Genomic DNA, 21,857 nt, shown 5'->3' with positions numbered 1-21,857 from the left:
ATATTCATGCCATAGTACGAGGTAAGCTCCACCCTCACCTATCCAATCAACTTCAAGTTGATGACTGTGATTAAGTGATTTTGGCAGTAACTTATAATTGTCAATTCCCTGACAATTGTCAATTCCAATGCCCTGATTAGCACAAATATATATATTGTACATATTTGAAAAATATGGGTAAGTATAAATTGTTTAGTTTGCTCATTTGATCATGTTATAATTTCTTCAAGGGTTTAAGTGCATTTATTTTAACAGATCATTTATTGTGGCTGGGTAATTATTTTTAAAGATACAGGTACATAATATACAAAGATAGCATTTGTTTAATTTCAACAAAAAACAATCAGAATTAACAATGATAGAGAACATTCAAAAATAGGATAATGGAATGATATGGCTTAACCTAGGATGTAGTACATGTTAACATAGTAAGAAATGTATCAGTAAGTTGTTTAAATTTTGAATGATTCTATGCAAAAATATCATGGTTTCAATGTTCAAACATTTAGTACATTCTCAAACTGAAAACTCCACCTGTTAAAGTAATGAGATGCAACTTTTACTATATGCATATATTGTATATTTTCCAGCCATATAAGCAAGTTCTTTAGCGAGATAAAAATGTTTGTGGGTTGTAAGTGTAAAAATGGACCGCTTTATCGGATAAAAATTATTATTATTTGAACTTAAATGCTGTGTATTTCTTTCAGTGATGTAACTCCTTATTTGTCAAGTATCACTAAAAGCAGTCAGTTAATGGCCCACAAATGCCTTTCTAGAACTGTAAATTAATGGAGTTTCTATAACACTATTTGTTTCCAAAAATTCATAATTTAAGTATGAACCATATTTACAATAAAATCGATGTATATAGTTCATGGACTATTTGGCATCAAATGAGTATGTAATTATCACATTATCTCTCTAACCAGTAGGATATCACACAATGCTAAAATTTATATAAAATATGTTAGAAACCTGCTAGTCAAAATATTTTTGTGATGTTATAAGTATATAAAAATGCACATTTTAAATTATTTCATTCACTAATCACAAACACCCATTCTATTCTAAATACCTTAGAGCTGGCTAAATCACATAAAATACCAACGTATTTTGTAATGGCTCAAATTATAAGTAGATATAAAGTAATATAAATCTGTAATCAACTGCATTAGTTCCATTTATAATTTTGAATTGTGCATAAAATTTAATATTTCAGGCACAGATAAATATTGATGAAACATATAAATCATGTTAAAAGAAATATTTATTAATTTTGAACTATTGTATCTTCAGTGGCGTAGTAGTTCATTGAATTAAGTGTGAGACTGGACTGGAAGATCCTGATTTTTGCTTTGGGCGATGCATCTGTACTCTAGACTCAAACCCATGTGATTTTTCTGGGAATCAGGCCTTCCTAAAAACTATACATAGATGTCACAGGCGTAGGTCCATCCACCCTGATGTATTAATATCAATTGCTACGGGGCTTAACACGAAGTGCTCTCTACCTCCACCGATCATTTAAAACCTTTGGGTCCATAGTGTGGTGATGTTAATTTTACAATCAATTTTATTTGGCAATAGAAAGCATTTTAACCTAATATGATTGGACTGTTCCACCGTTTGTCTCCAGAAAAAGTGAATTTTTTGTGGGGAGTACAAAGTATTGTTATTAGTATTAGAGGATTAACAAATATCTGAGTTGTCAATTTCTATAATTAAATCTTAAATATCTGTTAGGATAATGTTGCAGCCTGTCAGAAAAATCACCTAAAGATACTAGATACTCATAGTTTATTACGCCGAGAAATAAATTTAACCACTGCATTGATAAAATCCTCCGACCCCCATCGCTCCTTCAGTCTTTCACACTCTGCTTCATTAGCTTTCCTCAGTTCGTCTACATCCCATCGACGAACAAGAGCTTTGGTGAATATCATTGACTGAAAAGAAATTGCACAAGAGTTAAGTGAACCAACCTCAAAAGTAGACTAGCACTAACATTGGAAATATCCCATTTTCCATTTCTGCTAACCTTTGATGGCATTGTCACCATTTTCTTGAGATGGCCAAACACTTTCTCTGCAAAACAGGAATCTGGAAAAACTTCACTCACTAGTCCACAATCCTTTGCCTCCTTAGCAGTCATTTTATAGTTGAAATAAAGGAGATCACCTGCCTAATAAAAATAAGATTTCCTTGTTTAAATAATCTCTAGTTTTATTGTGTGTATGAGTATATATATATATATAACCATATATGCATAAAACAAGTGATAAATTGTGGATATATGAGGATTTAAGAAGCCAATAAAACTTAATTTGACCATTAAACAAAATCTTTGTCAAGATGAATAAAGATATTGATTAAAATTTTAATCAGTTAACAAGAAAATCCATCTGACATGGGATGAAGTAACAAAATTAATTGATTACGGACTGAATAAATTTTCTTACACACTCGGTATGGAAGCAGGGAAACGAAATCATCCTGGAGTAAAAAACCTTAATATTAGGGTAGGATAAGCAAAATCATAGCATGTGATTACATACATAATTATTTATATAAATATATATTTTAAAAAGGCAAGGTCAGTGCATTTCCCTTCTGCAGGTCCTCGGGGAGAACTGGTATCCAGATGTATTATACTGATTGGGTTTAGCTGAGACTGTCTAAATGCCTCGCCTTCATTTAAACCTGGGACCCTTCAGTCAATGGCTTAATGCTCACAAAGCTAACATGCCTCCCGATTCATAATTATGCAAGCTAAATGCTATTGTATTAAAAGCATAATTCTTACCTTACTTGTTCCCATTATTCTAGGGAATGTATATGTAGAGCAACCTTCTGCAGATATGCCAAGGGGTACAAATGGAGTATGGAATGTTGCCTAAAAATTATTAGAATGTGTTATTAAAATGAATTTTCCAGGTAATAATCATTGAAAGAAAAATTATTCTCCATACAAGAATTAATCATAAAGAGATTAAAAATATGAAGTAAGTTGTTCAAAAGACTGAAAATGATATAAATATTTTATTTCATGTAGTAACACTTGAACATGTAGTGCAATTAGTTTAATGATTAGAAATAGGCACAGCATAAACATGACAAAAATATGGCAACAGCTGCAGATAAAAATGATTTCATTTTCAATTATTAAAATAATGTCTTATAATTATGAATAAACATTTTGATTAAGCAATTTTGTTCACTCTGCCACTAACTGAAATCTTAGAATATTTATTTTGAGATAGCTTCCCAACTTTTAACACTGCCGTTGTGGAATCATAAAAAATATATTATTTATTACCTTCGCTACATAACTAAGCCTTCAATGTATTTTTATATTTGCACTTATAGTAAAGAGTAGCAGATTTAAAAACTATACATTTATTTGTGGCTAATAGGGGATTAGAATCATGTGAGTGATGGAACACTTATTACTGAGGCAGAACTGAAGGGCTGATGCCCTTATGAGAGTCTGGAATAGTGAATTTTACATAGGCACAATGAAAATAAAAAGAAATTCCCAATAAACAATTAAGAAAGTATACCAAACAATGAGTGAAGAGAGATCCCCATACAGGACACTTAGTTGATTAATATGGGAGAAAGAGTTAACGGAATGAAATAATGTAGGGCAACAAGAGAAAGCATTTATGATATTTAGTACAGAATAGTATGTAGAGCCAGTCCAAAAACCTACTTTTAATAGAAGGACTACATTTGATTGAATGATATGAAATTATTCCACAACATCAAATAAAATGGAAACATATGCAGGTCATATTGTAGCATATTATGCCTACTTCAAGTTATAGAGCTAACATGAAATATTGGATGATTTAGACTATTGAAAAAATGGCTATGTTTATCATTAAACATATAATTTTGGTTTTAAAAAAACTTAAGAGGACAGTGAGAGTCAGCTGCAGTAGATACAGTAACACTCAACATTTCCAGCCCTCAACTCGAAGACTAGCCATTCCTCTCATGCCATTGATTTTTTTAAGGTAATCTACCAGTTAAGGTAGGTTTTTGGATGGACACAACCACCAAACAAACATTTTATTACTCCTAACAAAACACAAAATACATCATCCTACTCTATATCAGGTCCCTCTTCATCTCTGAGTACTTTCTTCCTCCCTTCATCCCGTCCAACATCCCTATCCTGTTCCTTCCCTTTCCTGTTTTACCCAACATTCTCCCCTCTATCACAGTCTTCAACATCCCACTACCGGTCAACACCCCCTTCATCCACTTTTCCTGCCTCCATAGGATTTCTCCCAACAAACCCCTTTCTTCGCCCACCATACCAAGTACTTCTTCATTTGTTTTCTTCTCTGTCCATTTCACCTTCTCCATTCTTCTCCACACCCACATTTCAAAAGCCTCCAATCTACGTCTATCCTCCTGCTTCAGCGACCACGATTCCGCGCCGTACATAGCTACGCTCCATATCAAAGTTTTTACGAGTCTTTTCTTAATGTCCTTACTCAATGTCCCTGTCATCAACTCCCTCCTCCTTGTGAAAGCCTCTTTGCCTAGCGCAATTCTTCTCCTTACGTCCCTACTACTTTGACCGTGTTGGTCCAAAACACTACCGAGATACGTAAACTGTTCTACCTGCTCTAGTATTTGCCCTCCGATTTTAATGTTGAGCTTGGACTTTTTCTTTCTAGAAAATCGCATAACCTTTGTTATATTAATATTGATTCTCATCCCATACCTGTCGCACTGAATTTCCAATTCACTCAGCAATGCTTGCAACCCCTTGGCTGACTGACAAACTAAAGCTTGGTCATCAGCAAACCTAACTGATTTTACGAATTCCCCGCCCACTTTCATTCCTACCTCCAGTTCTTCCCATGCATCTTTGATCATTTCCTCTGCATACAGGTTGAACAGCAACGGTGATAAAGGGCAACCCTGCCTTACACCCCTTCCTAACACTGCCCATCCGGACTCCCCGTTTCCCACCCGCACCTGAGCAGTCTGAGACATGTACAGGTTGCAGATTAGCCTCCTTTCCCTCCAATCTATTCCTATTTTCTGCAGAATGCTCATTAGTTTTTCCCAATTCACTCTATCAAACGCTTTTTCGAAATCTACGAAACAGGCAAATACCTCCTGGTTGTGTTCTATATTCCTCTCGATTAATAATCTCATTACTGCAATGGCATCACGCGTACCTCTCCCCTTCCTAAACCCAAACTGATCATCCCCTAAATAATCATTTGCCCTACTCTCCATCCTTTTGTTTATGATCCTGAGAACAACTTTAGCTGCGTGGGATATCAAACTTATCATCCTGTAGTCCTCACATGATGTAGCCTTTACCTTTTTCGGAATAGGAACAAAAACTGATCTCACAAAGTCTTCCGGCCAGATTCCTTCCACATAAATACTACGAATCAGCCCGTATAGCCTCTTCCTCCCACATTTTCCTAAACATTTCAACAGCTCCGCGGGAATGTTATCCACCCCCACGGCCTTATTTACTTTCATCTCCCTTAATGCCCTTTCTATCTCATTGTCTAGTATGCCTGGACCTAAGCTGTCTTCCTCTACATCATATTCTTTTTCAATGTCTAACTTTGTTGGACTAAGTTCTTTACTATACAATTCTTCTATATACTCCTTCCATTTCTCTTGGATCTTTCCTGCGTCAACTATTACCTTACCCTCCTTATCTCTAACTGTTAGCATAGCTCTTCCTTTCTTACTTCCCGATAACGATTTAACTTTGCTGTACAGCGCACCAATTTCACCCTTCCTCTGCAGACTTTCCATATCCTCGCACTGCGTCTTCCACCATTCTTTTGCTTTATTTGTTGCCCACCTCAATTTATTGTTCAATTCTTTGTACTTCATTTTGCCTAATTCTGTATTCATATTCTTCCATTTTCGCCGCTCATCCATCTTTGTAATCATCTCATCCGTGATCCATGGTTTCCTCGTCCTTTTAGCGTTAATGGTTCCAATAGTGTCTTTGGCGGCTTTAGACAACCCTTTCTTGATACATTCCCATTTTTCTTCGATTGTACTAAGCTCTTTACCATCCTCCATGATTTTCTCTACCGCCTGTTTGTATTCCTTCCTTTTCAAACCATTTAATGCTTCTACATTCCATTTTCTAACTCGCCGCCCCTGCCTTATCTTTTTGAAACGTACGCTACATTTCATAACAACTAAATTGCGGCCTGAGTCCACAATTGACTGCCATTGATAGTCAGGGTGTTAATGTAAATAACTAAATAAAAACATATTTTCATATACTTATATATATGTGAGTACACCTGTTGAAAACTTCAAAAACATGAAGCATACAAAAATCCATTTAATTGGTCAAAGAATTTCTAAAAGCAAAATGGAATAACAATATACTTTTATTTATTAAAATTATTAAACATGATAACACTCAATTGGCCCCTGCTGGGCATTGTTAGTGATAAGCGTAGTTGGACAGTCTAATGTGAAAAAATTGATTCTCTTCAATTTTTCATTGTTACTCAAGAGTCATTTAATATTCAATTCAGTTTTATTTCTCAAAATAATCCTGTTTCAACCACCTATTTTAGTTAATAATGCCAGTTATGTACTTATATGAGCACTATTTCAATTTGAAAATTGGGTCATATTTCCCATCAGGCTTACCTTATCTGAAGCATAAACTACGTCACATAGCCCTAAAGTTGTTACTCCTATACCTATAGCTGGCCCATTTACTGCTGCCACCAATATTTTTGGAAATTCGATGAAAGCATTAACAAAATTCCTGAAAGGAAAGAAATTATGTGTTAAAGAGCAAAAGAATTTTTTTATTAACTTGAATCATTAGCATACTTATTAGTGAAAAAATTGCTCTATTAAAATAAAATTAAATGTGCATTACTTAATCTTTATTCGATTCAATCCAACATTATTTTGCATAACAACTAAATTATAAACTGAATCTGTGTCAGCTCCCTGGGAAAAATTGATTATTTAGTTCAAAAATCAATCCAATTCCAGGAAATCCCAGCATTTTTCATTTACCCTCATTTCTATTCTGGTGGTTCAACTGGAAGCTAGGTAAAAGCATGTCCTTTCTTTTGCAAAACTCTTGAATTGTATGATTATCTCCCGCTTCCCAGGTTTTTACCCTGTTGTACTACTACCCCATGTTGGTTCTCATCTACTTCTTCTGTTTGCTTTTCTCCTATGAAATCACCTTATTTCCAACTTTTTGTGTTCAGCCGTGAAATATATATTTTTTTTCTTTCCTGTTTGATGTTTTTTTAATATCCCTACCCTAACATTGTTTGGACATTCTTACATTTGTGGTCTAATGATGGGATAACCATTCAATTTAGGGAATAGCTCATTAGATAACATTATTTCAACCTGATTTCCATTGGTACCTGAAAAATCACAAAGCTTGGGGAAAAGCAATCAGGCCAGGGAATCAAACCCTGACCCTCCAGGCTACCACATCCTCCACACTGCATATACAAGGTGCAACAACATGACTTCCTTTTTTCAAACATAAAATACATTCAAAAATAGAAGTTATGTTGCCGCACCCAGTACATATGGATAATAAAAACACTGGACCTAATCTTAAAAGATGTATAAGGGTAAATTACTAGGTCCCTCTCATTACTTTGAGAGATGAAAACTACAGGATATTATCTTAATTTTTCTTTTAGTTCATTTTGAATGCTTAATCACTTTAATCGAAGTGTTACTATTCTGCTAATATAAAATACTGCACATTATAAGTCATATAGACATAGTGTGATTTGCACTTTTTCTAATTGTAATAATCATTCATTATATTGACCATAAGATATTGGTAATGACTCCTTTTTTTGCAGCATGGTATGTTAACTCTCTCCTGTCATCACTAATGTGAGCACCAAGGAGGTACCTAATTTTAACCCCCCTGTTATCACCATTCAGCTATATTTTGTGGTATTATTCTTGCATTGTTGATAATATACATATAGTTATTACTAACAGATAAGTTATTATAAAAACATTTTTTCTTACTAAACTAAATTGAAATAAGTGGTCTTCAAGTATTCTTTGCAATGGAGAAATTTAGTTTACTACTGCATGCCTTTGGTACTAATATGTAGTTCACTGAAAGGAATAGTTCATTTTGAACTGTTCACTTAAGAACTTCCTATCTATTGTGGTCCTCTTCAGTGTCATTCTTTCTGCATCTATTGGCTGGGTGGTGCCTGGGTTTCACATAACAGTGATTATAGAGGTCTTGTCTCCCTAGCTGCCATACTTGACATGTATGAGAGAACACACTCTCAGTTACCAGAATTCAGTATTTTTCTTTTGCATTCCGCTTATTTTAATGGGAAGAATAATTGGGGTAGCTTCTATTGTCTCCATAAATAGCATTTTTATTGTGGCACTAGTGCTTTAAATAACCTTTGAACTAAACTTAAATGCCATTACATCTAGTAAACTGAGGTACAGATGGTGTGCCTAGTAACTTTCATCTGGTTTGTATCCTTTAATCTACTTTGCATATGGCCTAGCCATGGGATATCACCATTGTTCCCAGCACTGCAGGTCTATGGGTAAAAGGAACTTGTTAAGAGCTAGTCACAACATTTAAGTTGTTGACATTTAGGTGGGTAATACAGTAATATAGAATAAACACTTGAGACATTCATATTTTAAAAATATATAAGTTAACCCTAATAATAGGGATGAAATTAGATGGGAACTGATCAAATCAGATTTGCTGATTATTAATGTTTGGTGAGCCAATTAGCCAAGGGATTACAATATTTGGGGAGAGCATTAGAGAACTAGTTTTCCATCTATTAAGAAAGAATCAATGGCAAAATGAAGGTAATGAGGTTCTCAAGAAATAGGCGCAATGTAATAAAACATTGAAGAGGGATGACATAAACTAGAGGATGTAAAACAGTTCATCCGTTGATGAAATTTAGTGTTAAATTAAAATGGGCCAAGAAGTAAGGACATTAAAAGAAGAATTGGAATTGGTAAAGAAGCTTTCACAAAGAGGAAGAAGTTGATGAAAAGGAGATAAAATTAAGATGTAAAGAAACGGTTATTGAAATCTTTGCAAGGAGCATAGAGTTGTATGGCTCTGAAACTTAGTCAGGAGAGGATAAATATGGAATAGGGGGTTTACAAATGTGGGTGTGGAAAAACTAAAATGTACAGGAAAGAAAAATTTTTGGGAAGTGGGCATAGTGGAGGAGAAGAAAGTAGGCTTCTGGGAGAAATTTGATGAAGGCAGGAAAATTGGATAAAAGTCATTTTGAACAGCAATGGAATACCAAAATAATGTGATTAAGGGAAGAAAGATGTTGAGTAAGTGAGGTAGAGTTAGGAAAAGATGAGATGTATTGAATAGAAAAGAATGGAATGAAGAGATGCAAAATGTATGTCGAGTTGAGGAATATTTTTATTATAGAATAGGATGTTTCAGTGTCTGAGTGTAGTGTTATGAACAACATAGAAGTTTAGCTGTATATTGGCTTGTGTTCATCAAAAATGTATTTGTTCACTGCCGTCAATAATTAAAAACATGGGTTACCAAAATGACTTTCCAACCATTTCAGGTACACAAGAAATCCTTCTGTGTTCACCAAAATTGCTGATAGCCTGGACCTCATGTCCTTTAATAATTTTAGTCTTTATAATTTCATTCTAATTAGCACATATTACATCCATCTTGATATAATCCCACCTGAAAGGAGAACCAGTGTAAACCACAAAACGATATCATTGAATTCAATATATTTATATTTAATCCATATTTTTTCTTAACTATAATAAAATGTACACAGTTGAATTATGCTGGCATATCTTTGGTCAAATGGAAGTCCCTCAGATACTTAATAAAGATTGCATGTGGCAAAGAGTGAAAATAACTTTCCAATTTCATTCTCTCTGTTCAATATTTGTTCATTAAGCACCGAGTCATTCCAAACAGTGCAAAGGCAAACAACTTGCATGGCACCCCGGCCTTGGTAGCGGTTGGGTAACGTCCTCGCCTGCCAACCCAGAGGTCGATTCCCACCTAGGTGGATTTTCCTGCATCTAGGGCTTGGTTGTATGTAATTTTCTTCAATGTAATGTCTAAGGCTTTGGTCAAAGAAGGGACTATAAGTCTCAACCTCGCCCAATTAAGTTGATAAATAAATAATAAAGCTTTATCTTATTTTGAACCAAAGTCATACGAAATGATTTTTTTATTTAACATTATTAAAAGCTTTGGCATTATTTAACTGTTTCCACTTCAATATTTACTAGTTTCACTGAACCATCCAACATTATTTGACAATTTGTTATTGTGTTAACTTTATTATCAAGTGATTTGTTTAGGTTATTCCAGACCAGATTTTTCCAGACATTAATTATGTACCATGCTGCAAGTACACAAAAATTTACAGTTTCATCCCTTGGAATGAGACTCCATCATTATTAATTTTAACAAACTACACCAATTGGGCACAAGGGTAATGGTATTTAAAAGATGGGACATTTTAAACTATTTACTATGTAGTAACCCATGCTCAAAATTTTGAATAATACCTTATCAATATGCAGGCTTCATTAATTCTTTCCTTTAAATCACCACTAACGAAATCTGCACCACTGGTAATATCATTTCCACTGGAGTAATAATCACCTCGACCTGTGATAACTGTGATAAATGTTTTTTCATCTGAAGCTGCTTCTTTTAGTGCCAGTATCAGGTCATGGTACATCTGGTCATGAGTGAGGAAAATAATTGCATCAAAAGAGATAGGAGTAAATTCTTAAATAATATTAAATCATTTTAGCAGTAATGACCTTGGAGAAAAAGTATTATTGCAAGATATTATTTTACCTAGCTTCTTTACTTAATTAATCCTAATGAATAAATTATGAACCATAAGGGTAAAATATAAGCTCTAAGCTGGTGACTCAAAGAAGCTGAAGACGAATTACACCAAAAAGAAGAGTTTTGGGGTTCAAGATGGTGTGGTGGATAACATACTGGCTTCCAACCCAGAGTGCGCAGGGTGGAATCCCAGTGGCGGCATATCTTTTTCAGTGGTATCCCGATTCTTACTTGAGGTGTAATTAGGCGGGTACTAAAACAAACATTCATTTTTTAAATACTCCACATTCTATCACCAACCTATCTGGTAACATTTTTACATCATTTGATGTCTTTATCTATTACACCATCTTTCATAAATTAGCCCAAGTTTTACTACATCATTTCCTTACTCATTTACTTAACTAATTACACTCATTTTTTAATCATTCTTCCCATTCTTATCAAACAGGACTACCTTCCTTTTAGATATATTCATCTTTGATTTCATTCTGTTTGTAGCCTCACTAAAACTATCGAGGGCTCCTGTCTGCAGATCTTTTAGATACTCAGCCAGCAGGATTGCATTGTAGGCAAATTAGAGTAAAGGTGCATTTGCATCTCCAAACATTGCACCTGCCTCATCCTTGATTCAATCAAGTCAATGTCTATTCTTAACATCATTACTCGATGTCCCTGTCATCAATTACCTCCTATTGAAAGCTTCATTGCCGAATGGAATACTTCTTCCTATGTCTCCATTGCATGACCATCATGATGCCACCATAGATAAGCTTATCCACCTTCTCTAGTTTTTTCTCTCCTATTTTCTCATTTATCTTAGCCTTAACCTTTCTCTAAAGCCTAATAAATTTTGTTTCATTTTCATTGATTCTCATCCCATACCTATCAACCTCACTTTCTAATATGCTCATCAATACTTTTTATCCCTTGACTGACTGGCTAAAAAACTTAAGCTCAATTACCTGGAAACCTATTTTATAAATTCCCCTCCAACTTTAATTCCTATCCCCAGTTCTTTCCAGGACAAAAGACGCAGAAGAAAAAGACCAATTTAGTTAGAATAGGAACTGGGACGGTTGGGAAAATGTTGAGGACAGGAAAATTAGAGAATATAAAGCAAGAGATGGAAAGAGTAAATAAATAGATATTTTTGACTTATGCGAGGTGAGATGGATGGATAATGGGGATTACTGCAGTGATAGTTATAGAACAATATGCAGCAGTGGGGACAAGAGCCATGAAGCATAGTCAACATAGAGCAAGCAACGGATAGAATATTACTAGTAGAGATAGAAGCAGAACCAATGAACTTGGTCATTGTTCAGGTGTACATGCAACCGAGCAATCATAAGTAGGAAGAAGTCAATATGATATACAATCAGTTAGAGGACATAATTGTGTGTTTTCCTGCAGAGAAATATTTAATAGTGATGGGGGATTTGAATGAGACGATAGGCAAAGGAAGAGATGGTGATGAGGTTAGGGACTACGGTTTAGGTATGAGGAATGACCGTGGGAGAAATCTATTGAGTTCTGCAGGAGACAGGGGTTAGCCATCACCAACAATTAGTTTAGACACAATAAAAGGCCCATGTATGCATGGAAAATGCCAGGTGACTCAGAAAGGTATCTGTTAGATTATATTATGGTTAGGGACAGATTCAGGAACAATGTGATCAATTCGCACAGCTTCCCGGAAGCGGATGCGGACTCTGACCATAATTTAGTTTTATGAAGTGTACCATCTAATTCAAAAAGGTAAGGCAGGTTCAGCAGGTTAAGAAATGGAATGTAGAAGCATTAAATGGATTGACAAGGAAGGGGGCTGTAGAGAATCATATATGATGGTAAAGAGCTGATAACTATCGAAGAAAACGGGGAAGGTATCAAGAAAGGGATATCAAAAGCCACAAAAGAAGCTACAGGAACAGTTTATGGTAAAAAGACAAGGAAACCATGGATCGGAAATGAGATGTTTTCAAAGAGAAGAAAATGGAAGCGTGTAAACACAGAGTTAGGCAAATGGAAGTACAAAGAGTTAAATAATAAATTGAGATGGGCAGCAAAAGAAGCATGGTGGAAGACGCAGTGCGAGGATACGGAAAGTTTGCAGAGGAAGGGTGAAATCGGTGCGCTATACAGCAAGGTTAAATCACCATCAGGAAGTAAGGAGGAAGATCTGTGCTAACAGTTACAGATAAGTCGGGCAAGATAATAGTTGACATGGAGAGGATCCAAGAGAGATGGAAGGAATATATAGAAGAACTTGATGGTAAAGAACTTAGGCCAACAAGTTTAGACATAGAAAAGGAACAGGACGTAGATGAAGATAGCTTAGGTCCAGGCATATTGGATGATGAGATAGAAAAGTCATTAAGGAAGATGAAATCAAATACCCTGAGGTAGTACCCTGTGGGGGTAGACAACTACTGAAAGGTTTAGGAAAATGAGGGATGAAGAGTCTATATGGACTGATTTGTAGTACCTATGGGGGAGAATTCTGGCCAAAAGACTTTGTGAGATCAATGTTAGTTCCTATTTCGAAAAAGGTAAAGGCTATATCATGTGAGGACTACAGAGCAATAAGTGTAATTTCCCATGCAGCTAAAATTGTTCTCAGGATCATCAACAAAAGGATGGGAGAGAAGGGCAAATGATTACTTAGGGTATGATCAGTTTGAATTTAGGAAGGGGAGAGGCATGAGCGATGCCGTTGCAGAAATGAGATCACTAATCGAGAAGAATATAGAATACAATCAGGATGCATTTGCCTGTTTTGTAGATTTTGAAAAGGGGTTTGATAGAGTGAATTGGGAAAAACTAATGAGTATATTGAAGAAAATGGGAATGGATTGGAGGAACAGAAGGCTAATCCGCAACCTGTACATGTCTCAGACTGCTCAGGTGCGAGTGGGGAATCGAGAGTCCAGATGGGCAGTGTTAGGAAGAGGCTTAAGGCAGGGTTGCCCATTATGACCGGTGCTCTTCAACGAACAAGTGGAGGAAATGATTAAAGAGGCATGGAAAGAACTGGAGGTAAGAATGAAAGTGGGTGGGGAATTCGTAAAATCATTTAGGTATGCTGATGACCAAGCTCTAGATTGTCAGTCCGCCAAGGAGTGGCAAACATTGCTGAGTGAATTGGAAATTCAGTGCGACAGGTATGGGATGAGAATCAATATGAATAAAACAAAGGTAATACAATTTTCCATAAAGACAAAGGGCAAGCTTAACGTTAGAAAAGGAGGGCAAAAGCCAGAGCAGGTTGAACAGTTTACGTATCTCGGAAGTGTTTTGGATCAACATGGTCAAAGTAGTAAGGACGTAAGGAAAAGAATTGCGCTAGGCAAAGAGGTTTTCACAAAAAGGAAAGGGGTTGATGACAAGGATGTTGAGTATTAATTAATTAAAAAGGAATAACCCTTTTACACAAAGAAAGGCAAAAAACATACGTTGGTTCCACAATTATAAAAAAACATTTACAAACGGGTAAACATTACATAAAGTTACATACTTGTTATTGAGAATGAAAATATAATTTAATATTAAAGAAGAATTTTGATTTGCAATGCATGAAAGATATTTTCAGATGGTACATGGGTATGCAAACGTACCTAGTTAGCTTAATTAATGTAAACAAAATATCAATTTTAAATAATATTAAAATTAAAAAATGGAAAAGGAATTTTAGAAATATAGTATTTGTTACTGGCCAGATGATGGTACAAAATGTTAATAGTAGGTATTAACTAGACCTTGTGGCATCGATTAAGAAAATTTTCCCAATGGGCATTAGGAGTAAATTATTGACTTGTACCGATATCCACATAGCAATAATTAGCATTCAAAAATTCTTCAGATTTTTTTGACATTTTTTTAAGCGATCCTGGTGAGATAGAAAGTAAGTCAATATAATCACAACTGCTGGCATCTCTCATAATATGGCTAATAGGTCCGTAGTAAGTGCAGTTTTGTGCATGATAGCCAATTTTAAAGAGTGCTTCATACCTTGTGTTATGTGAAGGTTCTCAGAAAGATAATGCCCTTAGGAGTTCTAAGGAATCAATCTTGTTATGCAGTAATCAATAAAGAAAAGTTATGTTATTAATTTTTCTACGTTTATGCAAGGAGTAAAGATTTAGTGGTGGTAACATTTCATGATAACTATAAAAATCTTTGTGAATTTGAATGTAATTTTGCACACAAATTTCCTTTGAACACATTCGATTGTATGAATATGGAGTTTGTAGTAAGGTGACCGAGCAGTATAGCAATATTAACAGAGTGACCTACCTAATGAGATGAACAGAACTTTATATGACTCTCTATGTTTAAAGTTTTTACAGTATCGGAAGAATAAATCCAAGCGATCCGTATGTTTCAGATTGAACATAGTTAAATGTTGATTGAATGTTAACTGTGAGTCAAATATAACTCCAAGGTCTTTGTTAGTCGGGCCATAGGATAATTGCTCAGTCTATATTCACAATGCTGTGGACTCCTTTTCCAGCTGAATGTTACAGAATAGCATTTTATTAAATCGAGAGTTAGATAGTAAAGCTCACACCCTTTTTGAAGCCTATTAAGGCAGTTTTGCAGTGATAGGTGATCATCCATTGATTGAATGGTTAAAAAAAAAATTGAGTCAGTTGGATAATAGTGGACCCAGATGGAATCCAGTAAGGATGTTAAAAAAATACTTGTTAAAACTTTGATATGAAGCATAGGTTTGTACGGCATGGAAGAATGGTCAGTGAAGCTGGATGATAGAAGTAGATTGGAGGCTTTTGAAATGTGGATGTGGAGAAGAATGGAGAAGGTGAAATAGACCGAAAGGAAAACAACAAGGAAGTACTTGGTATTGTGGGCAAAGAGAGGGATTGTTGGGAGAAATCATTAGGACTGCAGTAAAAATTGATGAAGGGCATATTGATCGGCAGTGGGATCTTAAAGACTGATAGACGGGAAAATGTTAGGCGAACGAGGAAAAGGTAGGAATAGGATAGGGATGTTGGATGGGATGAAGGGAGGAAGGAAGTACACAGAGATGAAGAGGGACTTGATGTAGAGTAGGTTGCTGGATCGTGTTTTGTTAGACATCACAAAATATTTATTTGGTAGTCGTGTCCATCCAAAACCTACCCTACCAGTGGATTACTTATTATGATAAATTACTAAATTATGATTGGAATCCTCATCTACACCTGGAAAATTGTGCAAAGTAATCATGTTGTTCCTAAATATCTGCCTAAATATAATAATATCTAACTGATATCTGGATATCTCTGAATATCCATTCCATGATTATCTACTATGGAAAACCAATTTTTCATGGTTACCATTTTGCTTGAAGAAGGTGTTTAACACAAATATGTTTTTCATAACAAAATTCCATTAGTCTTTTACCCATGGCATTTCCATTTCTCCATCCGGACTGTCTCACACTGCTTCCCTGCCAGACTACAGTCTCCCATCACGATTACATTTCCCTTCCATTCTACTACTTCTATAATCTCTTCCAGATGATCATATACTTCTTTTACTTTCCTCTTCTATATGGCTGGACATTGACATATACATTATTAAATTGCTCTCTTATAGTATAACAAACACAGTTTGACCCTTATTCAATTTTATGCTCACTCCTGCAATATCCTGGTCATCTCCCGAGTATATATTGCTGCCCTAAAATTCACACTTAATATTTTTTAATTTCCCTGTCCTCAACATCTTCCTATCATTCTAACTCTCTGTTCTAACTGGTCCAGTCATTCCGTCTTCATGCTGCTGCTATTGGTTTTGCCTTTCAAAGATGATGACCGCAGAAGCTTTGCTACTCCTGCTGCCAGGTATGACATATGGCCAATTGGGCCAAGTCCCATATTTGCCAGTAATCATTGTCATTATATTGTCCATAACAGCTTTGGGATAATAATTGAGGTGATATCCTATTACCTTCCTAAATATTGTTTTTATGAAGGATATTAAAATAAAATTGGTTCAAGTATGTGTGGTTCAGAGGTTAAGAGCATAAGATGTGGAAATCTTGGGCCTTGTGGTGAACTGGGTAGAATTAAAGAAATAATTATATTACTTCCTCACTCTTACCTCCAATGCCCTTCTATATCCCACGAACATCAAGCAAACTTAAAGAGATCTTTGAATTCACAGATTCTTCACTTGATCCCTAAACACCTCTCCTTCATTGACCCTTGCCATGTGGAAGTCACTGCTACCTTACTTGATTACATATTCAGTCTGCTCACCAATCTGCATCACCCCTGCGCTACTTGCTTCCTTAGCTCCCATGCCAATGGCTTTTCCATGAACATATGTATATTATTACTAACAACCTAAGTACCTCCTCCTGTATCAGCAAATTCACAACTCCCCTTTTTCCTCAGCATTGCTAATTGCTTAATTTCTACAATCCTTATCTTTTATACTTTCCCTATTCCAATTCATGCCACATCTCATAACTTGTCTTTTGACATAAGGTTTTTAGTTTTCGGCAATATGGTAAGCAGAAAGGGCATATATCTGGGCATTTAGCATGTTTGAACTTCCTGGGTTGAAACAAGTTCATTGAACACCCCACCACCTTCAACTCATGTCCTCCCCGTTCCCATATGACTAAACTTCTTTCGATTCTCTCCCACTCCAGAGGTGCCTGCTCTCCTCGTGAAGGCTAGTACTGGAAGGATTGGTAACCATTTATATGCCCTGTTAAGTGTGCCTGTATTTTTTTAATAACCTATATAAGAAATTGACTGTTGTAAAAATCATTAAGTAGCATGTTTGCATGTAATCACATCTCACTTGATGGTCCGAAAAGAAGTATTTCCTTTGCCTCTTCATACTTCGAAGGAAAATTCTTGTATTATGAGAGAAAAAAATCAAGTTGAGCAAGCATACAATTGGCCTATTGAGAGTACACAGAAATACTTATAAGTGCATACCTGTGTCCATGGAACAACGAAAATAAACCCAGCAGATGAAACTTGGCTCATTACTGCAAACATTTGTATTTCCCTGGTTATTTGAAGTTCAGATTGGTTCAAGACTACTTTTAATTCATGAATTCAAACTTAATTAATCGAAATTTGTTTACACAATTATTTATGGCATATAAGCAGTGTTTTTTGACTTCGACATTCCATGAACAAAGTGAACTCTAGTTCAAGTCTTAGTGGGAACGCATGTTAACTTGTGATAACATCTGTCCGTTCCTAGGTACCCATCTATGCTGTAAGAAAATGTTTAAGGGATGCGGACTGAAGTTACAGTGAAAATGATGTCTTATGATTAAACTTTATGTTATCCAATAAAGTAAATTTCACGGGAATCCCTTGTTTTCAAGAATAATGACCAATGCTCAACTATCGTGTTAAAGAAAAACGGTGGCTAAAAGTGCATTGCTCCAAAAATACAATTTGTACACTTTAGTAGGTTCATATTCCACATTTAGAGCTACCAACAAAGTAGTACTAACAAAAAGAAGTATTTTCCGACCAGAGTCCTTTTACTTTGCGTCTACATTAAAACCTACTACGTATTAACATGATTTCTGTGCATGGCACAAAGCTTTCATTTGTATAGAATAATATACTCTACTCCGTAAATCAAATTTTCATTGGAGAAAAATTCGAATATCAAAATTGAAATCGCTACATTCGCGACAGTTAACTCCTGAAGCTCCACCCTAGAGTAATAAGGGTATAATAACGGGCAAAACATAGAGCAATGTCAAGGATTTCCTAAAATATTGCATACCAACCTCTTGATCAAGAGCATTCTTCTTCTCGGGACGATCTAATATTATGATTCGCAGCCCGCAATCGACGGACACGGTTATGTTCCTCATTTTCGTATTCCTCAACCTAATAAAATGAATTTATTTGAGTTTCTAAAACAGTATATGTTAATACATCTATATCTTCTGTACACACATTTAGAGAGTTGTAACAAATCCGGATCTAATGAACTAGCATGAAGTTTTATTTTCTATAGGCATTATATTTTCCACATTCGATGGGACATTTGTAGGAAGGCACAATTACGGAGAAAATTTTTCTCTTTCACAAAACATTAAGGGTCATACCTGTTTTATACTGATAAAAATTTCGCCATTAAGTGTAGGGTAAATTATTTTGAAGTGAAATTTAAAAAGTTCTGGTCGCTCTTAATAAGTTAAATTATTTCTTTTACAACAACATATAAGATAAAGAGAATAATTGATATTCAAGAACAGGAACAAATTTCTGAAGAGTTGTGACGTTGCGAAGATCACAGATCAACTGATAGCAGCTGATTATTAATGACCTCATTTAATTCTAATCAAACTGGGTGGGATTGACCAAAAAATCATAAATGCTGAATCAGAATAAAATCCGTGCGAAAAAAAGAAAACGACGAACGTGATGCGAAGCAGGGAGACCTCTGTAGTACATCAACCTTAATGCAAATAATTCATAATGGTGGCGTTGGCCATACGATGTAAAAACGTTAGTCTTTGAGGTATTTATTATAGCACGATGTAAAATATCACAAGTACAACTGCACATGGACTATAGTTTTCTAGTGTTTATCAAAAGGTACGTAATACCATATGTACTTGACCCCCTTGCCTACAAACTAGGGCCCGCCTTACTGGTCATTCATTACGCGGACGATATCGGCATTATTGTGGTCATTTTTATGGACAAATTTTAAACATTGATCTAACCCAGTATAATTCGATCCAAAAAAATGTGATCTGACGATCTAGAAATTCTGCCACATTAACGTCTAAAGTAATGGGTTTAATGAAAGATGATATTAATGAGAATGTACGAAGATATAATTGATTTTTTGTAAGATATTACTTAGGCCTTGTACCAACACGGGTGAAGATTTAGGGAATTAATGTAGTGTTTTGCATAATATAATTAAGCTAGATTCAATGTCAAAATAAGCAAACGATTGTGAAATGTCTGCAGTAATAAATGCTTAAGAGAGTTTAGAAATAGCATATTCCGTAGAAACAGCAATCACCCCTGTGTAATCAAAAAAGTACTCTGTGATAAAATTTTCCGGGACTCTCCGGGTACATCGGAAGTTGCCGGAAGGGTCCATGTAATTGTCTCTAGATATAAACGGATCATGGTACAAATTCTTACACATGGCGCGCATGCGCAGACTTTATGCTGATTTTTATCTCTGGAACAGGTTGGCGTAAATGAGAAAATTGTAACTTATTTATTTTGAATTTCAACTTCATCGAATAAGAAATGTTGTAGAAAAATCGATCTGCCGAACCTTTGGCATTGAATAAATGCTCTACGATACAATTATGATTTCCGAAGACGTCCGTGGACTGCGAAGCTTTAACCGAAATGCGTCCCGAACGAAATCATGAAAGATGATCTAATTTGAGAAATGTAAGTCGTTTCACATCTTCAGAACATCCATAATTGCGTTGTGTTTACAAAATTGCAACGTTAGATCTAGTGCTTTTCAGGGATTTTCATAATTAATTGACGTCAGCCATCGTGTTTAACGTATCGTATTAGTTTAAAATTTGGATTATCCCTGCCTATTTCGTAATTCGAAGTGAACGTTGCTGAGATTAATCAACCCCTTTCCCGTATCCGAGTCTTTGCACTCGATTGAATTGCATTTTACGGGGCCTAAGCGTAACGCTAATCGAAGAATGATGTATAACAATTTTGCTTTCATTTGTATTTAGAAACTGTAGTTAGCAGAGGAATGCATGTCACTGTTATTTTTCCATCACAGTAGCTTCATAGTGAGTGTTGGGTACATTTTTAAAGCGTCGCACAGGATTTTTATTACGATCGCGGGTCAATATTTACATACTTTCGCAAGTGTATTCATAGTACCCAAATGAGAAGTCTGAAATGGAGTATGAAAAAATCTTATGGTTCAAAGGTTACGGCATACTAAAGTCGAAGGCCGATCACATGTTTTTAAATATTCCAAGATCCCCTACCATTGGCACTGTTGTTATTAATTTTTCTGTGTTTCATTAATGCGTTCATTATTTCTTGGACTTCTACTATTTTTTCGGTACATTACACAATCGCTGCTCTTATTTCAGGAAGAAGGGGTCTCAGGCGCTCAATTTTATTGGCAGAATACGGTTTAACGTGAAATAAATAGCTTTAATGGAAGAAAATAGGTTATCAGGAAATGTTAATCATTGGTGCAGTAATAGCTCGGAACTTTTAAGTAGTGAATTGTCCTTCGTTATGTTCACTGGCCTCTTGGAGCGAAAATTTACATCGTTTCCCATCCACTGGTGACATCGAGCAACTTCGGATGTATGTTGAATGAAAATGAAACCAAGAAGTCTCATATAAGTTACTTTATTTTGGTTGAATGCCATGCAAAATGCCTCGTCCAAACGAAGACGTTTCACCCACTCATGGCATATCTACTACTGTGTCACCTTCGTTTACTATACCACCACATGTGTTGGGTCGAACTGTACACAATCCAACAATTGATTCAACTGGTCCTGGGCGCCGTCCCCAAAAACCACGCCCTGGAATGAGAGTACCTTACCGAAATCTCACAAGTCAAATTGTGACTCAGGATGAAATTGCAGAAGAAATTTTGAAGCGTCAAATCAAGAGGAATTCAAGCCATCCAAGGGTAGTCCTTGTTGACAATATACGCAGCAGATCATTACATTTTGGAGGGAGTGGCGATACTACTTTCGCCAAAAGTTTGTCACAGAAGTTGGCAAATCAGTTATCTTCTCAGGCAGATGCGGAGGAGAAGCCTGCTACTGAAGTTGCCGGGAATAATGGAGTATTATGGCCTCAGGTAATGATGCAAATGTTGTTAGTGGTAATTAATAATTTTAAGTAGAGTCACGGCGCTGACTCTTTATAATTTGCAGTGGCTAATGTAATACTAATTTGTAATTGTATATAATGAATACATTTTTACGTTGTGTCCCTATGTATAG

General features: G+C 35.6%; 2 protein-coding genes across 6 annotated transcripts in view; one reads left to right on the top strand and one right to left on the bottom strand.

Moving 5' to 3' along the window:
• Positions 1 to 256: 256 nt before the first annotated feature.
• On the bottom strand, positions 257 to 20,296 carry LOC139698321 (enoyl-CoA delta isomerase 2-like). Of its 3 annotated transcripts, XM_071597213.1 has the most exons (7): positions 18,984 to 19,260; positions 18,660 to 18,762; positions 10,588 to 10,763; positions 6,670 to 6,790; positions 2,807 to 2,896; positions 2,042 to 2,185; positions 257 to 1,949 (listed from the first exon to the last, which is right to left on the bottom strand). In XM_071597213.1, the coding sequence occupies exons 2-7, from the start codon at positions 18,744 to 18,746 to the stop codon at positions 1,794 to 1,796; spliced, it is 774 nt and encodes a 257-aa protein (XP_071453314.1). In that variant the 5' UTR covers positions 18,747 to 18,762; positions 18,984 to 19,260; the 3' UTR covers positions 257 to 1,793. The 3 variants fall into 3 exon arrangements, with proteins under 3 accessions (XP_071453314.1, XP_071453315.1, XP_071453316.1); XM_071597214.1 differs by lacking the exons at positions 18,660 to 18,762; positions 18,984 to 19,260 and adding an exon at positions 20,180 to 20,296; XM_071597215.1 differs by lacking the exon at positions 2,807 to 2,896.
• LOC139698318 (uncharacterized) overlaps positions 19,342 to 21,857 on the top strand; it is a 34,444-nt gene continuing 31,928 nt past the window's right edge. Inside the window, exons 1-2 of one of the 3 annotated variants that reach the window (XM_071597209.1) lie at positions 19,342 to 19,476; positions 20,982 to 21,712. In XM_071597209.1, coding sequence (XP_071453310.1) covers positions 21,263 to 21,712 — 450 coding nt within the window. In that variant the 5' untranslated portion in view covers positions 19,342 to 19,476; positions 20,982 to 21,262. Of the gene's footprint in view, positions 19,477 to 20,231; positions 20,302 to 20,487; positions 20,579 to 20,981; positions 21,713 to 21,857 lie in introns of those variants that run through there. The other 2 variants (XM_071597210.1, XM_071597211.1) reach the window with 2 other exon arrangements.

The sequence above is a fragment of the Hetaerina americana genome, unplaced genomic scaffold (assembly GCF_022747635.1).
Source record: "Hetaerina americana unplaced genomic scaffold, ioHetAmer1.1.p SCAF_81, whole genome shotgun sequence".
NCBI lineage: Eukaryota > Metazoa > Arthropoda > Insecta > Odonata > Calopterygidae > Hetaerina > Hetaerina americana.
The sequence above is the reverse complement of the archived record's forward strand: the minus strand, read 5'-3'. Positions and strand labels throughout refer to the sequence as shown.

Excerpts from the sequence above, each read along its gene's own strand:
- LOC139698321 (XM_071597213.1), bottom strand. The coding sequence starts at position 18,746 with ATGAGGAACATAACCGTGTCCGTCGATTGCGGGCTGCGAATCATAATA. Across the intron at positions 10,764-18,659 it reads AGAATGCTCTTGATCAAGAG|ATGTACCATGACCTGATACT; the intron begins GTTGGTATGCAA and ends ACTCATGACCAG. Across the intron at positions 1,950-2,041 it reads TGGTGACAATGCCATCAAAG|TCAATGATATTCACCAAAGC; the intron begins GTTAGCAGAAAT and ends ATTTCTTTTCAG.